Below are 20,732 nucleotides of genomic sequence, written 5' to 3' on the forward strand. Positions count from 1 at the left end.
TGGGGAGCCCAGTGGTAGGTCTGAGGCAGGAATAACCCCGGCCCAAGGTCTGGGGGCCAGGTCAGGATCCTCTGAGGGCAGCACAAGTCTACCAGAAAAGGTGAGGTGGTGTCGAAGGGGGTAGGCGGTGGAGGCAGACACCCCTCTCCTCCTGGGCACCCAGCACCTCTTGGGGTCCCAAGTGGTCCGGTCAGGCCTGTGCAGCCCCGGGAGGCTGAGCCCTGTGATGAAGATGCAAGAGGGTGGCTCTCGCTGTGGCTTTCTGTGCATGTTTTGTTTTTAAAAGGCAACATGACAACCAGCAATTAACCTGCCAGCAGCTCCACCACCCGCAAGAAGCACCTGTGGACACATCCTGCAGCTGCCTGCCGCCTCAAGGTCAGGGCTCCCAGGGACCCTGGCAACCACGTCAGCAGCACCCTGCCCCTCTGCATGAACATGCATGACGGAGCTGGAGCCGAGGGCCTCGTCACTATTTGCCAGCCATATGGGGATGAACATAGCCATTCTGGGAGCCCAGGCCAGGCCAGCGGCTGCAGTAGGGCCACTTCCAGGCTACACAATGGGGGGTCCACAGCATCTTCCCTCCATGGGGTCCACTTGGCCTTTCAGCTGGGGCCCCATTCCCAGTGCCCTTTTCAGGATCAGAACCATCCTCCAGCTTGCGGGGTGCAGCTCAGCTTTGAAATGGAGGTGTGGCTTGGAATTCCTTCCCTGTCACTGCCATGCTGTGGCATTTTGTGCAGGGCTATGGTTTAAGGCCTAAAGTTAAAGCCAACATTACGTGCTACCTTGACACCCAGTGAAACCAGGAAGGCCCTGAACAGCCTAGCTTCATGTCCCCCACGGGACTCTGCTGCTGTGGCTAAGTACCCACTCAGGCAAGCCTCCTCCCCACAAGGACCGGGCACAGCTCCTGCTTATGCCTGAGTAGTGAGATGCAGCTCTCTGCCAACCCATGGAATTATTCAAACCAGCCGAAACTGCCTCTGGTGGGAACCAGGGGCCACCTCACCTCGTTGTTACTCCAAAGCCTGCCTCCCCAGCCCCTGCCTGTTCACTGTGTCCTGAGCGCAGTATCCTCCTCTCTGGGCTCTGAGTATATGTGACAATAAAATGCCGTCCACTCATCCATCCAGTGCTGGGTGTCATGTGTTCAGTCATCCCCGTAACCCCAGGACAGGACTCCCGTGCTCACAAATGGGGCGAGTAGGAGGAGATTTAAACCAAGGTGCCTAGACTCTCCAGTCTAGGAAAACAACTGTGGCCCCCCACAGGGCAGGCACAGTGACAGGAGGGGCTTGCTAGGCCATCCCTCCCAGCCCTGGTGCGATGGGTCCTCCACCTGGGGTCCCCCCACCCCCAACACATACACGTCCCACCAAAGCCCATCTCTCCATAGACACCATCTTGGCTTCCTCCGGAGACAGCCGGGACACTGGCTCAGGCCAGCCCCTGGGGGTGCAGGACCCACCCTGTCAGGGTCCTACTCTCAAAAATAAGGCCCAGACTCCAGGGCTGCACTCTTGACCACTGTGGCCTTATGTCCAGCCTCATCCTCTGCCCCCAACTCTGTCCATGTCCTTTTTGTCCTTTTCAGAGAGTGGACAGCTGCCAGGAGGTTCCCACTCATCCCTGAGCAGATGCCTGGGGACCCAACCCAGTCCGAGGCCCAAGGCCAGGGAGCACAGCCCGAGGCCAGGGAGCACAGTCCGGGGCAAGCACTGCCACATTTTTTAAGGTATTGAGGAGAAAGAACAGAGAGGACTGTGCAACAGAAGTAAGTGGCCAGCAGTCCCGCACACTGCTATCAGGCCCTTTCCAGAATGCCCCCTACCACCTCTGGATGAGAGCATCTGCACACATCCGCCCTCCCCAGCAGGAGAGGCTGAGGCCCTCACATTCACCCACGGGGCTCTTCTAACCCCCACTAACCTCAATAAACCCTCCATGACCTTCTGTAGGCTAATCACTCCACACCGAGCTGGAGTCAGGGCTCCCCCAGGTGACATGCAGACAATGGAAACATCGTGACCTCAGAGCCGCTGTGCAGACCTGTCACAGGACTGCAGCTTCTGGCCCTGGGGACAGAGGACAGTGGCTGCCCACAGGGGAGACACACACCCAGGGCCCCCAGGACCTTCCAGGGCTCCCTGCAGCTGTTCCCCCTCGAGCTTTGCCCTGGATCTCCAGCTCTCCAGACTTTCCCATCAGCAGCCAGACCAGCACAACAGAGACCAAAGCTCTGCCATTCCCAAGCTCGGTTCCCACCCAGGCCTCAAACCCGCACCTTGCGGGCTTCCCCACTCCTGCCCAAGTCGTCCCGGGCACCTGGGCACTCCAAATCCCCTTCTCCTTCCATCGGTGGTCACTACCACTCCCCACCCAGCTCAGTCCTTAAGTGGAATCTTCAAAACACTCTTCTCCTCCCACCTGTTCAACTCTGTTTATTAAGGAGGTACTATGTGCAAAGCAGGAGGCCTGCCCTTGCTGGGCCTACAGTCCGCTGGCGGGTGGCCTGGAGGGAGCAAGGGGCGGTGAGCAGGAAGGAGCAGGGGAGGGGGCTGTGCCCACACTGGCAGAACCAGGTCTTCAAACCTTGGGCCCACAGGCTGTGGGTTCAGCCGTCTCCCCAATCCTCACTCACTTCCTGGAACCAGCAGAGCCTGGAAGTAAGGATCCCGCCAGATGTGGGAACTGTCAGTGCTAGAAAAGCCAGGCAGCATGGAGGGCAACCCTCCACCTATTTTACAGAAAAGAGGAGTGAGGCAGGGAGGGGATGGTCTTTAGGGGCCAGAACCCAACTCCCAGGTCTCCCCTCTGCCGGGAGCCTTTTCTGCCACTGACAAGCCCCTGACCCTGCAAGATGAGTGGCTGGAAATGCGGAAGCATGCAAAGGGGTCCTCCGTGACAACTCCTCCCCTCCCCTCCCTCCCTTCCCTGGCTCAGGGGTTCCTCCCTCACCCCCTCCAAATGCCAACAGGGTGGGCCCTGCTCCTGCATCCAGTTCAGGATGCATTTGCCTTCCCCAGGGGTCATGGAGGCTCAGGAACCTGGCATTGGACCCTGACCGGCAGGTCTTGGGACTCGGTGTCTACACAGGGCCACACCCAGAACCAGAGAGCAGGAGGTCATGATGCTGCCCACCCTTTCTCCACCTGACAGATGGGGCCAGCAAGGGCCAGCACCCTCCGCGCAGCCCGGCTCCCTGTTCTCCTGGTCCTCTTCAGGGCCGCTTTCTAGAAGCCTTCGATTAAACCAATTCAGTTTCCAAACTAATGACAAAGTCCTGTCTCTTAACAGTCTGGCTTAGCATTGCCAGATAAAACACACGGTGCCCAGTTAAATTTGAATTTCAGACAAAGGACAAAATTTGTTTTTGGTATAAGTTTGTCTCAATTTCAGATACACAACAAATAATTTTTAGTTTAAGTAAGTGTGTCCCATGCAATTTGGGACATACAGTGCTTATTTTACATCTTTTGATTGTAAATCATACTTAATTGCTAAATCCAGCAGCCTAGCCTCGTTCCTTCATTGCTCCTAGGTGGCCCTCCCCCTGGGAGGGGCAGGCATGCAGTGCCCCCACTGAGCCCCCAGAAGGCCTGCCTCCCAGCTCCCCTAACTCCTTCTGTACCTGGATGCAGGGTCCCTTCCCCATAATCCCAATTCAGGGACCATCCCCATCCTGTTGAAGGCTGACCCTGGGGCAGGGGAGGGGGCGTTTCCCAGGGATTCCCCCAACTCCTGGCCACCCTCCAAATCCCTAGAGAGCAAACTTAAAGTCAGAGTGGGCCAAGAGTTCGGTGGGGGTCCAAGCTCTAAAGCTGTTCCCTCAGGCTGGAAGCCACCCAGGGAGGTTAGGGTAGGGAAGCAGAGGAGGTCTCCCAGCAGGGAGGAGGTGGGGAGAGAAGCCAGAGGGGAAAGAGGGGCAGGGGGAGGGGAGAAGAGAGGAGGGCAGGGCCCCTGAACCGGGGAGGAGGGAAAGGGGCGGGTCTCCAGGCTGGGAGGGGAGGGTCCCTGGGCTGGGAGGGGTGCTGCTGCCACAGGCGCATGCTCGGCTGTCCCTGCAATGCGGCGCCTCGTCCTCTATTAACCCAGTTCCGCGGATTCTGCCGACCAGGCACTCATTATCCCCCTGAGCAGGGGTCGTTTTTTGGCTGTGGATTGCGCGGGAGCCACAAGAAAACTGCAGTACCCGCTGCAGTAGGAAAGCCCCGGAGGCAGCACCCCCCGCCACCCAGTGCACAAAGGGGTCCCAGGCAGGCAGGCTTCTGGCTGGGGAAAGGGGGGGCGTGCAGGCTTCCCTGGGGTGCGGGCTCAGCCCCAGCCCCAGTGATCAGAGACCTCAAGATGGTCCCTGTCCATCACGCCTTTGGGCAGGGAGTGTCCCCCCAAGACAGAAGGGTCCCTGGGGAGACCAGGTGCCCCAGAAAGGGAGCTGGGGTGAGCTGCGCATGGGCCTGCAGGCAGGAAGAGGACAGTGGTGATACTGATCTCTCTGTGGGGTGAGCCTCGGGCCTGGGAGGTGAGCCCCACTTGTGAGGTCAGCCCCACCTGGGAGCCCCACGCTGGCCCAACCCTCGGCCTGCCTCAGCTGGGTGAAATCTAGAGTCCTCCACATCCCGGCTCTGCTAACCACCAGCTAGGGGACCCTGTCCACCTCTCAGCTTCTTCGGGACTCAGCTTTCCCCCCATGTGAAAGGGGAGCCCACGCTCAGCTCAGAGGGTGGGAGGACATGAGACAGCGTCGATGATGCCAGGAGCTCCACCCTGAGCTGAAGGGCCATTCCAGGGCACGGATCCTGCACCAGGCTCTCCACAGCATGGGCCGCTAACCAGGGTCACCCCGCTGCACTGCTTCCTAAGCGCGCTTCCCTCTACACAGGGCGTCCAACAAGGCACAACAAAACTGTCCCCAAAAGAACAGCCGTTCATTGTGGACAATGAGCAGCAGGGGCTGGGCAAGTGGGCGGGGGGTTGGGGTAGGGGGTAGATAACAACAAGACATGTTTTAAGACTTGTGTGCCTAATGATCTCTTTACCCCCAGTCAATTAATTTTCCTCTAACTGCTTTTGTTAACAGTAGTTTAATAATCTCTCATTATTCAGTACATTCACCAACTTTGAATATCTCACAATCCTCCATTTAATTAAGTATTAAATATTAAAAAATCGAACTGTTACAGCTTTGGCACCAGCTGGTGCAGTTCTGCAGTGTCCGCGTGGCCGAGTATTTCAGTAAGTGGGGGCCTGAGTGTTTCTGGAGTGGCATCCTCCTTCCTGGAGCTGCATGCTACCAGCCGCTTCTCATCACCAGGAGCCTTGAAGGACCAAGGCCACCCTGCTCGGGCCTGGACATGAGTGAGTGTGGGGACACAGCACTCCTAGTGACTCTCAAGGAGTGAGCGAGGCCCCTCCACTGGCGCTAGACCCAAATTAGGGGTGAAATGCAGCTGGGGAGGCTGCTGGAGCCTCCCCCACAAGGCCCAAGGGCCCAGCATCCTTCTCCCCACCCAACCCTTGCTCTCTGGGTCCCCTCCCCATCCCCCACCTCCCTGAATAGCAGGGGGGAAGGCCATTGCTCTCGGGGTCCCCTCTCCATCCTCTACCTCCGTGAATAGCAGTGGGGAAGGCCATTTTGGGGAAGCCCCTGCCCCACCACGATGGGAAAGAGAGAGCCAGACACCCAGGCAGAGCCTGGGCCCAGCCCCTGGTTAGGAAGGGTGTTATGCTCTCCCACGTTTTCACGGGCTCTGGGCTGGGAGCCAGGAGGCCATCAGATGAACCAGCTGCATCTGCCCTCAAGGAGCACATGGTCCGTTGAGAAACAGCCAGGGGCGCCTGCCATGGGGCCTGGGGAGTTCCAGGCAGGGTGGCAGGCTGCCCGCGGGACCATCCAGGACAGCTTCATGGAGGAGGGGGCCCTGGGGCCTGCAGGCTGGGTAGGCCAGACGACACCAGAAAGCTACTGGGTATTCACGAGGGGTCCTCCACAGCAGGACGCAGAGGGTCTGGCCAGGAAGGGAGGCAGCAATGTGGAGAGGGATGGTCTCAGAGCTTTGCAACGTCCCTGTGAGGTAGATACTTTACAGCTGGGGAAACTGAGGTCTAGGATGACTGAGTAACCTGGCCACGGTCAGACAGCTGGGCAGTCAGGGTTGAAGCAGGACATTCACCTGGAGGTGCGTGTCCCACAGTGAAGCTCTGGGGCTCCATCCAAGACCCCATCCCTCACCTCCCCCATTCCTCCTCAGCTAGGAAAGCCCAAAGGGCCTGGGAGGGTTGGGGAACCTCAGGTCCCCGCATGGGGGAGGCAGCCCAGGGCAGCAGAGGCCACAGGACAGAGCCCCCAGACTGAGATGGGTGGTGAGCGCAGGATTCTGCCTGAGGAAGAGGGCCAGGAGGAAGTGCCAAGCATCCTTCCTTTATGGTCTCAGCAGACCGTCCAGCGCTGTCACCGCCCACCCCAAGAGGCAGGCTGGGGGCAGGAGAGGGGACACCAAAGCAACACCCACAGCATCTGGGCAAGGCCAGCTCTGTCTGGGTCATTTTCTGGAGACCCAGATTTCAACTCCAAGGGGATGAGTTTCCCTCAAAGCCGGGGTGGTAGGGCCAGCTCCCTCATCAAGAGTTCTGAGGCTCCACTGTGATCTATGCTGTGTGGCTACAGCGGGGCCCCCGGGGTGTGACCTGCACACCTCAGGGATGCTACCCAGGAGCAGGACTCAAGCACCAAGGGCAGACAACCCAATTGTGCAGGGGCCGTGTGACCCAAAGGTTCAATTCTGAGGAAACCTCTGAATCATTAGAAACACAAACACAGGCTGCATATGAGATGGTATCAAGGAATTACTGTCCGTTTTTCAGAATGATAAAGCTCCTGTGGCTGTTTTTGGAACCCTTTTCTGCTAGGGATGCATGCTGAGATATTTATGCACTGAATGGTAAACATCCCAGGGTCTGGGGCCCACATGGAACAAGACTGGCTAAGAATTGATAACTGTTGAAGCTGGGTTCGTTCTATCATTTTCTCTGTATTTGGGAGTGTTTGGAATTTTCCACCATAAAAAGTTAAATAGGAAAAAAATGCCCAAGAAAATGGCAGGGTGAGGCTGTGCAGCCCTGGGCGGAGGGCCTGTGTACAACTCGAGGCAAAGCAGAAAGGGGTCGGCCTGCCCTCTGGAGCCACACACGGCTGGGTATCCCTGCCCCTGCCCAGAGAGGCATCCTGCGGGAAGGTCACAGCAGGGAGCTGGCTGCTGAGAATGCCAGGCAGCCCCCTGGCTGGCTACCCCTTCCTCCCACCACCCTACCCAGCTTGCATCGAATGAGTAAACAGGCTAGGCATGCAGCTTGAGAGGCACAAGCGCCTGGGAGCAAGGCCTGTGATGAGCCACAGGGCAACACAAAGCAGCTCAGCTCTGCAGCTTGTGTGGTCAGCAGGGTCTCCAGGGCGCAGCCATCCTCTCACTCAGATTTCCACTACCCTAAATCCTTCTGACTCACAGAGCACTTTGAGAATATAAACAGGGGTTGTGAGGTTAATTTAGAGGAGCTATGTAATTCCACAAAAACATACTCGGGTAGTTTTCTGCTTGACCCTGACGAACTCCTACTCATCCTTCAACGCCCATGCAACACAACTTTTGGAGTGAACGAGCACAAGACAGGTCGCAGTGGCAGCGCAACTCCACTTTTAGGACTGCCTCAGGACTGCCTCTCCCAGGCCCCACCCAGCACACAGCATCGTAGCTGCTGGTTTCAGGGTGTATCTGCTCATCTCTGTGTCCTCCGTGTAAACGTGTTAGATGAGTGAGAGTCTATGTCTAGGGTGTGTCTAAAGGGGTTCCTCTCTCCTCCTCCCGAGGTCTCGCACAATTGAGGAACGAGACAGAATGTGCAGAGGGGCCGGGAAGCCCTGGGTCTGACATGCCCCATGGTTCCTGGCCGAGGAGAAGCAGGCAGAGACAAAGTGATCCCAAAGGAGAGGCTGGCAGCACCGTGCTGCCCTGCATGGGCCCACAGGTGTGGGCCTGGCATCCAGGAGGGAGGGAAGGCCCCACGGGACTCAATCTGTGGAGAGAGGGGCCACACTGCACACATCTGTCACCAGGCCACAGGGCACGAGGTGGTGCTACCTCACACGTATGGCCCTGGGAAGTGCATGTCAGGGCTGTGGGTCTAGGTGGACAAGGCTTTGGAGGCCCCTGATAAGGAAGGGCCCGAGGTGGGTGGGGGTGGCTGCTGAGCTTCACGGACAGATGGAAAAGCAGGAGGGAGACAGCCAGCTATGGATTCTGGTTTCCTAAGCTAATAAATTTGCACAGGCTTTTAAAACACCAAGTTGACCAGCAAGCAACATTTTTGCCAAACTCAATTCACTGACACATGTCACGGAGCTTCTCCTGACTGTGGGGTCTCAGTGGCTCTGCCAACGTCATCAGGAATTAGCTACAGCCAGAAAAGTAGCAGCCTTCGTTCAACAGAACATCACACAGCAGTGGGAAGGGATCCATCCCACGGACACACCCCAGAACATCACCCGAGCACAAGACAGGTCACAGCGGCAGCGCAACTCCACTTTCAGGCTCAGACACAAGCAGGTGAAACGCCCATGTGGCAAAACAACAGAGAAACGAGGCAGGGATGAGCATAAAACCAGGAGAGGGATGAGGGGAAGGGGGTACCTGGAAGGCTCCAACATGAAGTGTTTGAGGTTCCTGCTCTTCCTGGCTTAGGGACCCCACCTTTGTGCTGGGTGATACTCCCCCACCCCTCCAGAACATTTCACTCTAGTGCCTCCACCAGTGCCAGCCACAGAACGTCAGGGAACACAGAAGCCTCCTGGGCTCACCAAGCAGTGCACACAGCAACCACGCGGGAGGCGCTGGCTTTAACATGACTGCTGTCATCACAGGGTGGCCGTGGGACCTGAGCTGGGCCTGGCATCTCTTCAGGTCTCAGTTTCAAGCCTGCTAGAGAAAGGCTGCACTGGGCAGTGCCAGGACTCAGGGTCCAGCGGGGCCACCGGACACTTGTGGGTCTTCATCCATGATGGGGCAGCCACGGGACATATGAGCTGCTCCCTGGGAACAGGAGGACAGCAGGCTGTGGCCCACACTTGATCATCCCCGTGCCTGGGCTCAAGCCAGCAGCAGTTCCTGGGTGGTCACGGAGAAAATCTGGCCACTGCAGATGACCACACTGACCCACGACTCCCAGCGGCACAGGTTTGGAGGACAGCAGAGGCAGCTCGGATCCTGTGGTCCCGGTATGGCAGCCCACTCAGGGTCTGTGCACTCAGCAGACACCCCAGGACCCTGGCCAGGCCTTTTGGCATCAGCAGCTTCCTGCCCTCTGCTCCTGGCGACATCTGCCCCCCAGCACCCCAATCACCCTTGGTCACACCCATAATGACACACTCAGGCTCTCAACCACATGGCTCAGTCTCTGGAGCCTTACTGGACATCCCTCCTGAGTCTGGACTGAAATCCTGGTTACAGAGGCCACTCCCTCCTCCTCCCACCTGCTTGTCCAAACACCCCAGAGCTCATTGAAGCTGACCCTTGGAGCAAGTGGCCTTCAGCTCTGCCCACTGCTCTCCCGGCCAGGGGCCACCTCCAGGACCCCCACCTGCCTCACTCCAGGCGCCTTGGGAACCTGAAGCATCTTCCCAAGCAGGAACCAGAAGGACCTCTCATTCTCCCAGCTCATCCTGGGCTGGTCCCAGCCTAACTGCCAGAGGGCCAGATAGTCCCATTCCAGAGGCTCTATCATGCTCCACACATGCACCTACACATGCATGTGCGCATAGACACGTGTGTGAACATGCACAGGTATGCTCACGCACACATAGACCTCCTCTCCATGGCACCCTGTGACAGGCAGGGAGTGTCCAGGCCTCAGGGATGTCCCCCAGAGACCCACAGGAACTGGCCACAGGCACAACTGAGCACCGCCCACTTATGACCAGTTCTCTGTCTTGATCAAGAAAAAACAAGCTGACTGCCCTAGGTCCTGGAACACAGCCTGGCCCACCCACCCCACCACGGGCTGGGCCCCAGGGGGCCAAAAGAGCTGACCAGCAGGCGGCCCACTTCCAGCTGTGCAGAGTCACAGGGCAGAAGGGACACCCAGGCCCCCGCAATGTGTGGAGAATGGTTGGGAGTGCATGCCTCTGGACCTGCCCCAGCCCACTCCTCAGTGTCCCTGCTGAACCCTCTGCAGTGTCACCCTCCCATGGCCCCTCGTGGGTTGGGACACACACATGGGGACGGACCCAGCCCTGGGCACCGCCAAGCCCCTTCGTGGCTCAGTGACGAGGAGGCAGACAAGGGCTGGGACAGGAGCAGGTCCCACTGCAGCCTAAAGGACCTCCCCACAGCCTGGTGTCAGGGAATGCTCCCAAGAAGGGGAAACACTGATGGCCTAATACACAGCAGTCGCTCAAACAACGCCGATACATCGCTCCACAAATGGCACAGGCCCGCCCCCACAGGTGGCTGGATCACTGTAAACTGCAGGCCACAGACAGTAGGCAGCTCTCCCACCAACCCAGAGGAGGCCCGTCTCTGCCCACATTAGGCCCTCAGCATCTGGCAGCCTGGCCAGATGGGTCAGGGCCTCTCCAGCTCCCAATTAGCTCAGATTTGTGCCTGGATGCTAATCAAGGCTGCTGGCGGTGCCCTGGGAGGGGAGGGGCTCAGAGAGGCAGACAGGGGCTTCGCTTGGCTCCCTCTACCAGGGCATCATCCGGCCAGCCCCTCCTCCATGGAACCCCACCGTACGGGGCAGTGACATGGGGCTGCCACCTCAGTGAGGCAGCCCACCCTTCCTGCACCCACCTCCACAGCCCCACCTGGCGCTCTGGCACACCTCACCTTGGGGCTCCAGCAGGACCCCTGCCATAGTCCCTCCCCACCGCCTCCTCAGATCTGTGCTCCAACCACAGCAGCTGCCCCGGGAGGCCTCTGCCCATCACCATCAGATTTGCTGTGTGCTGACTTTGGGTTTTGTTTGTCCTCGACTTGCCCCACAGGACAAGGACAGCACAAGGACAGGGAGACCCCACAAGGGCAGGGAGACCCCATGAGGGCAGGGAGACCCCATGAGGGCAGGAGCCTGTCTGCTCCATTACCGCCTGCAGCGCCCAGAGCTCATCATTGCCAGCAGGGCTCTGGAGGCCCATGATGGGGCATATCTACACGCTGAGGGCCACTTGGGGCCAGCACCACTCAAGGCCCTTCCTCGCACACACCCTGCACGTCTGAGAAGCCCTCCCAGGACAGGCGGGAGTGCGCTGCCACTGTGTAGAAGACTTGGGCTCTGTTAGTTAGGAAACTGTCAGGTCACCTCCCAGTAGGCCATGACGCCAGGACTCTGCTGTCAGAAGGCAGACGGCCAACTGCAGCACTGCCTGGTCACCCGAAACTTTGTCACTGAGCTCTCATCTGGCCCACGGCTCTCAGGGCAGATGACACCACCCAACCACCATGGCAGCCTGGCCACCTTGAACCTCTTACCCTCCAGCTCTGGGGGCAGAGACCCTCATACACGGGATGGGGAGGTGAAAGGGGGCCCTGAGAACAACCTAACCAGAGCACAAAGGTGCATCCAAGGGTCTGAGGGTCCCTTGGCACCCCCACCAGCCTGGGCCCCACCAGGCCAGAGGCGCCCTCAAGTCCCCAACACTCCTGTGCCTCCCTCTGCCACAGCCTCCACTCCAGGAACCCCACTGCATCTGTGCATGGAGCCACAGGCCAGGTGGGCCAAGTGCTGGCCAAGACTGGGAGGGGCCTGCTGCCCAGTCCACAGGGCACGGCCTCCAAAGCCCCTGCCCCAGCCTGACAGCAGCTGCGCAGGACACTCCCCATGCCCTACCTCTGGCTGACAGCTTCTTGGTGTTGATGATCTTGGCTGCATACTCATGGCCGGTGCAGAGCTTGACACAGCGTCGGACCACAGAGAAAGCCCCCCTGGGGAGGAAAATGGGGGAGCGAGAGACAGAGACAGAGACAGACAAGGAGAAAGAGAGAGAGCCGATTAATCTCCCCATAAACACTCCCCATTAAGCATTCAGCCACTGGCCCGGCCTCGGGCAGATGGCTGTGAGTCAGAAACTGTGAGGAAGTGGGTGCCCCTCACAAGCCACTCTCAGCTGGCCCCACTCAACACCAGCAGAACAGAGGCCGGCTTCCCGACGGCTGGCAGAGCCCTGGCAGATGGCACGCCCTGGGGGGCTGTGCAGAGGAGAAGGATCAGTCAGGCCCTCAGGAGGGTGTCGGAGGGGCCCCGTTCAGCTCCTGTGTGACCTACAGGCCTGTATCCTTGTGGGTCGGCTGGACCAAGAGTCCATGTCCACAGGCCTCTCAGCAGGCATCCTCGGGGGCTCTGTACCACGTCCATGAGGCCCTGCTGAGTCTTCCCCAGAGGGAAATGAAGCTGGCCTTGTCTGGAAGGCCCAGCTCCAGAGGGCAGTTATACTGGGATTTGTGCAGTCGGACATGGGGACTCATGGAAGGTTTTGTAGGGAGAGAGAAACATCACATCCTTAAACTGCAAAGCTGGAGGAGAGGGTCCTGAGAGCCTCCACTGTCCAGGTGTCAACGCAGAGGCCATGGAGGCCCAGGGTAAGGGCGAAGGGACATTCACGAACTGACAGCCTGGGGGTAGGGAGAGGGGAGGAGGGACGGGGGACAGAGGGAGCTGACCAGCATCAACCACAGTCCAGAGCCCAAGAGACACAAGGAAGGAATCGGGTTAAGGCTGCTGAGGCCATCAAGAAGAGGCCATGAACGTACCCCACAAAGCCTGGCCTGCAGAGGAGCTCCTGCCCTGGCTTCAGGGCGCCCTGAGGGAGTCAGTGCCACCCAATGGGAGCCACAGAGTCTATGAGGCAGGAGGGGAGGGGGCCGGTGCCCACCAGGAGGCCCCGCAGAATCTGACTAGTCGCCAAGGTTGATTTAATTTGATTTCAGATCATTTTCTAAGAACAGCACACGTGAGGCAAGGGGCCTGGTCAAGAAATGTCACACGAAGGGTCTGAGTCCAGACAAAAGGGCCAGCGGATGCTCTCAGGCTGGGGCTGGGAGAAAGGGGGGCTTGGAGGAAGCCCACCACCAGGTGGGCACCCACCCATGCAAACCCGAGCATGCAGGGCCCTCCTGTGTTTGCACCTGCAAAGTGCCCAGCCTCCCCCCTACAGGAACAGCCTCCCCTCCCAGAAAGCTTCTTCGGCCTGGACAGCCTGAGAAACCCACATGGGAGTCCAGGCCAAGGGCTCTGTGTGGTGGAAGAGGAGCGTCTTACATACGAACACCATTTTATCTACAGTCCTTTGTGGAGATAAATCTTTGTAAAAGAGTACTGTTCAATTCCTTGGAAAGATAAATAATTACACTAAATCTAATTGAACATTTTCTTAACGACTCAGGTCTCATGAGCAGTCATTGTGCTTGGGCGGCCGCTGAGCTGCGTCTTTGCTTTTTAAAGTCAACCCGTGAACAGGGACAGGGGCTGCCTCAGGAGATGTGGGGGGAGACCCAGCGGTAGGAGATGCGGCGGGGGGGAGGCACGGCTGAGGGGGCACGGTGTGGGGGGGACACGGCATGGGGGGGATGCGGCGGGGGGGCGCGGCGGGGGGAGCACGGTGAGGTGCTCACTGTTCACTCTGCATTCTCTTGCTCTGCTTGATTTTTTCACTATGTGCATCAGTTACGTTCTCAAAATGTTTTTAAGGAAAAATATAAAGAAAAGATTATTATTTTTAACATATGACATTAACTTGGGAGACTGAGGTGAGGGCAAAGACCATGGGCTTTTTGCCTGGTCTGGCTTCAATCCTGGTTAGACGGGGTGACACAGCTCTCTGAGCCTCAGTTTCCCCATCCATATGACTGAGCAGAAGAGCCTTCCGGGGCCACTGTGTGGCTGTTTGCCGGACTTCTTGCTCAGGAGAGGTGAGAGCTTCCCGAAATGAGTCCTGAGCTACCATCTGTCACGCTCTGACCCCTAGAGGGCTCAGCGGCCACAGGGCTGACCTGGCAGGCCTCCACTGAGTGCTCTGGACCTGAAGGGAGCAGGGAGTCTGGGCCTCCGTGCGCCAGGACGCAACCACACACTGCAGGGCTGACCCTCAGTAGGAAGTTCAACAGACTGCACATCTATGCCAAGCTGATGATGCCCGTATGGCACCGCTGTGTTGAGCCCATCCCCGGAGCAGGGAGGAGACCCAAGCGCAGCTTCCCACCAGCACAGCAGGCTCCCAGCTACTGGCCAGACTCAGACAGGTACCGGAGCAGAGGGCGGCAAGCCACAGCTGTTCCTCAGCACATGACATCCATGCACCATATCACCAAGAGCCTGACCGCAGGTGGGTGGGTCAAGGGCTTCCTCCAGTTGATCCCTCTCCCCTCCCTGGGTCAGGCAGCCCCTTTCTCCTCTGCAGAAGGCTCCAGAGCCGCCCCTGCACCATCAGCCTAGGTCGGAGCAGTCAGCAATCAGGGAAGGCGGGGGCAGGGAACACAGGTAAGACTGCCAGAGCCAGGGGGCCGAGGCCAGGCAGCGCCACTGAGGAAGGAGGAAGGCATGGCTGGGGGCCTCGGGATGAGTGTGGAGTGGAAGCACCAGGCCGCACAGCTGTAGTGACATAGGATGTGGCAGGCACAGTGCCAGGCACCCAGCAGACACTCAGCAGGAAGGGACCAGGGGTGCAGGGCCCGGGGGTGAAGAAGGCCCTGCTCTTGGACACAGGCCTGCAGGTGGGGTGGAGGGCACCCTCAAGAATAGAGGACAGGGTCCCCTTTCCCAGCGACTTGGATGCCCCCAGAGGGAGAAGGTGGCCAGCTGGGGGAAGGCGCAGGAGGGCTGGCTCCCAAGGACACCACTGCTCCCTGCGCCCCGCTCCTGGGCTCTGCCTCTCCCACGCCTTCTGTCCCTCACTGAAGCCCCAAACCTTCTCTGAGTCCCAATGTCATCGCCGCCCCCCAATCTCTCCCTCTCCTGTCTCCTCTGGGGGACTTAAGGAATGTATGCTTAAGTCTCCCACCCCAGTTATTTGCCCGCTTTACCCACCACTTCCCCTAAAGAGCACCCTGAAAGGGGCTCCTCCCCATAATGGCTGTCCACCCGCACCCATCCTGCCATCTCCCCGGGGAACTTGGGCTGGCAGCTGCAGATCCACCTCTGCCTCCTCCCCTTCCTGGTGGTTCTGCCACTTGCCAGACGGCAATCTGTCACGGGAAGCCCCCTTGGAAGTGTCAGCCCTCTTGAGAAGTGGCCACAAACATGTTTAGCATGAGCCATGCAGGCCATGGCTGGAGGCCCAACATCTCTGACTTCTCCAAGAGCAAAGAAGCCAGCACCATCACCATACTCCCTTGCGACTCAGTGCTTGACCGCCAGAGTTTATAAACATTGAGAGACAACACCGACAAAGAGCCTGGATCTGTATCGTAAGCCTGTCCCTGCTGCCAAGGGCAAACTCCTATGCGTCCTTCAAGATCCAATGCAAACAGCTCCCCGCTTTCCCAGCTCACACAGAAAGTCAGCTTGGTCTTTAGATATTGCACCTCCCACGTTCCTTAGGTTAGTTTACTTAATTATCTACCTGTTCACTTTTGCCACTCCCCCTTCCAATGGCTCTCTATGGGCAGAGTGCCCTATACTCTGGACCTAGGTATCAGGCACAGTGCCTGGGCTGTGATATAGGAGCAAGAACTGACCTACAAGCAACACAGTGGGCTGTGGAGCATGGAGTTGCTGGGCCTCAGGGCTTGTCCAGCCCAGCAGTACAGGAAGAGCGGCCCCTAGAGTGTCCCAGCAGGAGGGGAGACCCACCAAGGCTTCCAGGGCCTCTGGGTAGATGGGTCTGTGCTACACTGAGGCCACAAGGCCCTGGTCAGAGCCAGGGAGTACCCCAAGTAAATAAGGCCTGGGGCTTAGGCTCCCTGCCTCCCCACCAGCGCACAGACAGGCTCGAAGCCCGGTCTTCTTATCTGGAAGCACGGGCGGGCCTAGCAGGTGGCAGCATGGTCCTTGGGCTCAGCAAAGAACGCCTTGGATGACACTGCAGGTGCACAGGCTGATCACACGCCTGCCTCTGGGGTGTGGACCATCCCAGGCAGCTGTAAGGGCACAGCGGGTTGGGGCAAAGGCAGGAAAAAGCCGGAAGAGGTGCTCCTATGGGATCCCAGGTCGATGTTCCTGTGGGCTGCGAACTGCATCTAGACATCAAGGTTGCCCGCATGATGGCCTGCATGGGACGAATGCTACTGAGCCAGGCTGAAAGCGATTTTGAATAACCTGTTCAGATCATGAGGCCCCCTGGCACCAAGCATATTATGGGGCTTTTAAAATCAAATAAAGCTAATTAAAACAAGAAAATACTCTTTGAGTCCTTGCTTTGTGGAAGGCTCTGAACCCTGTCTCATTTACAGTGGGATCAACAGTACCAGGGAAACCTGTCCTGAGAGAGAAGGGGAAGAATTAATTCTGGGTGGGAATGGAGCCCCAGAACTACGTGGCCTGTTTCTATGACTGCACCTGCTCGGGCACCTCCTTCATTGCAGGGGGGCTCAGGCTTCTCGCGCGATAATGGGGTGAAGGCCACCTGCGAGGAGAGGTGCTGAGTGTAGCTCCCCTGACTGCAGCCGCCCAGGGCAGTCGGTGTTTCACAGGCATCCTGTGGGCTCTCGCGGCTTCACAGGCAGAGGCAGCAGGAAGCGTCACTGTCTGCAGGATGCCCCATCCGCCTCTGTCTCCTCCTCGCATCCAGTCTATGGCTCCTCCGGCTCCACAACAGACTGCTAGTGCAGGCCCTGGCTTTCCCAGCTCTGAGCTGCCCCCCCAACCCTCGTGCCTGCCTCTTCCCTCCAGTCCCCACTTGCAACCGGCCACCAGTTGCTGACTATCCGTGGCTCCCACCAACCCCCACGGAGCTCCCCACCACAGGTGGCTCTGTGGCCTGCCCCGCTCTCCATTAGGTCATGCTGGTCGCACTGCGGCCCTCCCCAGCTGCCCGCACCTCTCCCCGGAGAGCTGGGAGGAGGTGTGTCCCTGAGCAGCATGGCTGGAGTTTGTGGGAGGGCCCAGAGAGCAGGAAGGAAATTTCGCCTTGCCCCCAGCAGGACCACACAACAGCCCCTCTAGGGCCCTCTCATGCCTCACCTTCACTGGTGAAGACTGGGGGTTACCAAGATTACCAGCTCTTGGGGTGCCAGTTAAGGCACCTGGTAATGACACCAGGGAGGGAAGGTCGGACCCTGCGTCCCCACAGCCTATCCCGTGTGGTCACGCAGACCTTGCTCAGGTGCCCTCCCCAGCCACCTCACAAGGCCTGGTGACTTCCATCAGTAAGAGGGCAGTGATTGTCCCCCTACACAGAATGAGGTGACACAAGTACCAGCCACAACACAGTATCCGGCATCCAGAAAGAGCTGGCAGTGTGATTCTGCTCCCAGGACGGCATAGGCAGGGACCCAGGCGCCCGGAGTGATAGTGCATGTGATCCCCGTGACAGGCTGCTGAGCTCCCGCAGGGCAGCGCTGGGCCACGCAGGATCAAAGCGGCCTCTGAGTCGGCCCACTCAACGCTTGGATTCCGTTCCCTTAGTGGAAATTTCAGAGGCAGCAGCTTCTCTCCCTGTTCCTCTCTCTGCCTCCCGCAGCCCATGTCCACACCATCCAGTTTCCTCCCCAAGTGCTGGGGCCTGTGCCACCCCAGCCAGGGCTGCCTGCATCAGTCCTGAGCCTCTCCGGTCAGTTGCAGTTCACAGGTGTGCGCACACACACGTGTGCACTCTCCTCACTCAGATGTTGCAGAATGGGCTGGAAACGCCCCCTCAGATTCCCAACAACAGTGACAGCCGAGGGCCATGGGACCCCTTCAATCTACAGCAAGGCCACACGCAATTCCAGGAAGTTCTTAAATTTTAGAATTTTAGAAAGAAGCTGAGGAGCCCTGAGTAAAAGCAAAAGATCCAAGCCTGGCTGACCTGTTTTGTAAATCAAAATTTCCCATCCAGGTTTTGCGTGTGACGCTCCCCACGTGGGCCAGGCGCTGTCTCCCTAGTAGCAAGCACAGCCCCCTCCCCCCTCAGGTCCTCCAGAGCAGGTCCTTCTGGAAGAGTCTGGGCCGGCCACAGAAGCACTCTCAGGCTGACAGCTTTATTTCCTGCTGTAAATTAATAAAGGGTTGTTCTGAAACCAGCCTCAGGCCACCTATGTCCTTTCTTGCCTGGCTGGCCCCGGGTGGGCTCCATGAGGAGGCCTGGGCTAGGGGCTGGGGACACCCCAGCAGGCACAAGTCCGCTGACCTCATGCGGACCTTTGTGTTTTTCTTGTGTGGGTGAAACTAAATCAAATTGGTATTTATTTGCGTGTTGGCTTAAAAACACAGTTCCCACCTTTGATTAAAATGAGCTCTTGGGAGTGCCGGAGGGGGAGGTCTTTTATATTCTAATCTTGACCTAAGCAATTTGGTGGAAACAGTAACTTTTATATGAACAGAGTGCTGAGGTTGTTGTGGGTTTTTTCTTTTGTGTATTTTTCTGCTTGTGATAATACAAAAACATAACTCACATTCACAGTAGATGGAATGTATGTTTGTATTATTGTTACGTTTACAATGTTTGCTATGGAGTAAACAAGAGGGTCTACAGAATGCGTTGACGTTGCCTCCATAACCCACAACACGGTCAGCAGGGCCCATCGATGTTTGTATGTGTGCAAGTGTGCAGCTCTGCACCATGAGGAGGTGTCTTCTTACACAATTAGGGGGCTCTTGTTGCCACTTTCCACTTTCTCCTCTCACTATGTACCCCGCGCTGTTAATGAAGCCTCAACAGTGTGATCTGACAGTTGCATACTTCTTTGCTCATGGATACTGTCCTGTGGATGCCTGCTTGGTATTTACTCCTCCCCAGCCTCTCTGGCCCTGGGGTTCCGCCAAGGGGGGAGAGTGTTTGGGCTCCTGAGGAGTTTTGGACAAGCAGGTGCCCCGCCAGGCAGGAGCTGGAGTCCCCAGGCCCAGAGTAACATCCCACAGGGAGGCGGGTGGCCATCCTACCCCCCCACTAGCAGGACGTCCCCCAGGCAGGTGCAAGCCGAGCTCCCAGGGCTGTGTCGTCCACTCCTGCTCAGGGCCCAGGCATCCTGGGTTCTAAAAACTAGGTCTGAGGTGACCCTACCGGAGACAAGCAGCTGGACACACTCACTTCTCCTCGTGAGCACCCAAACTCGGCCACAGCCTGGGCTGGCATCCAAGCATGTGACTTATCAGCACGGAGTTCTTGTTTTGTGTTTGACTTTTGTATTTAACATCACTTCACACACGAGCCCCACATTTTGACTGAGATCATATACTCACTTATAGGAAACAACATTCCCTCAAGTTGACGCACCACTGATAGCTGGGTGCTTCCTCCATTAGCAAGCGTCTAGGAGGTCCCCAACTTCCCTTCTCGAAAATGGCCTGCCATGACTGTTTCAGTCAGTTCATTGCATTCACTTCCAAAAGCACAATTCACGTCAGCAGCAATGGAAAACCATTCTTCCAAACTTGGAATCTGGGTGGCTCATACAACCCCAGAGAGAGTTCCCAAAGCTCTTTCCTGCTTTGGCCCAAGGGCTCCCTAACCTGAGCTTCGGAGCCCAACAAGAGCTAAAGCCTTAACTTATCCATGCTTTATGAGTCTGCTCCGGCTGCTGAAACAAAGTACCACCAACCAAGCGGTTTAAACAACAGATATTTATTTTCTTACAGTTCTGGTGGCCAGAAGGCAGAGATTAGGGCTGGTTCCTTCCTAGGGCTGGGAGGGAGAATCTGTTCCATACCTCTCTCCTGGATTCCGGTGCTGCCTGCAATCCTTGATGCTAGTTGGCTTCTAGATGCATCAGCCCAATCTCTGCTTCACAGTTACATGGTATTCTCTCTGCTTGTGTCTCTGTGTCCAAGAACACCCGTTTTATAAGAACGACAGTCATATCTCCAATATGACCTCATCCTAACTTGACTAATTACATCTGCTACTATCCTGTTTCCAAATACAGTCACATTTTGAGGACTGGGCTTCCACATACATGAATCCTGGGGGATGCAGTTCAGCCCAGGATGTATGCTGAGTCCAGGTCTGCCTCGTGGAATCTGCCACTGTGTGCAGCTGCAGCAGGCAAACACTTCCCAAATCACACTCCTCAAACATAAGCTTCATAGGACGTTAACAGATGATAGGCGCAAAAGGGGTTCTGTGAGAAAAGAGGTTTGGGAACCAGTAGGTTAGACAGTGTTTGCTTCCTTCCTTTCTTTAACTGCAGGACTTCTCAGGGCCTTGAATGGGATCATCTGTATTGTGAACCTCCAAGAAGGGAGTATGAGGTGCATCCTTTTCTTAACCTATTTGACCATAGAAATCTTTATTCAAAAAGGCTCTGGAGGGCCAGGAGTGTAAGGAGAAGGGACTTCTATTCTTAGGACTCAACACTGGCCCCTTTCTGAAACCCTGTGTGATCCACTGAAGCCACAAGAGATGCTTCTGATGAAATGAACACATTAACAAAGAAACACTTAGCAAGAGCCAGGCAGAAACCTCTCCTGTCCATCCACCTGATGTCCACAAGCTCATCCAAGGATACACCCAAACTTGACGGCTCCAGCCCACAGCAGCAGCCACTGCCCTGGGGTCTTTGTGGGTGCATCTCAGAACGAGAAAACCCCAGCAGAGCACCCTCTGC

The 20,732-nt window shown here is 57.4% G+C and overlaps 1 protein-coding gene across 12 annotated transcripts in view; it reads right to left on the bottom strand.

Annotated features, from left to right (window-relative positions):
- CAMK2B (calcium/calmodulin dependent protein kinase II beta) overlaps positions 1-20,732 on the bottom strand; it is a 109,829-nt gene that overhangs the window by 55,713 nt on the left and 33,384 nt on the right. For all 12 annotated transcript variants that reach the window (XM_063708524.1, XM_055347757.1, XM_031013357.2 and 9 more), the window contains exon 2: positions 11,884-11,978. Coding sequence is in view for 11 of the 12 variants with exons in the window: in XM_055347757.1 (XP_055203732.1) it covers positions 11,884-11,978 (95 nt within the window). In the remaining variant the exon portion in view is untranslated. The remainder of the gene's footprint in view (positions 1-11,883; positions 11,979-20,732) is intronic.

The sequence above is a fragment of the Gorilla gorilla genome, chromosome 6, assembly GCF_029281585.2.
Source record: "Gorilla gorilla gorilla isolate KB3781 chromosome 6, NHGRI_mGorGor1-v2.1_pri, whole genome shotgun sequence".
Lineage (NCBI taxonomy): Eukaryota > Metazoa > Chordata > Mammalia > Primates > Hominidae > Gorilla > Gorilla gorilla.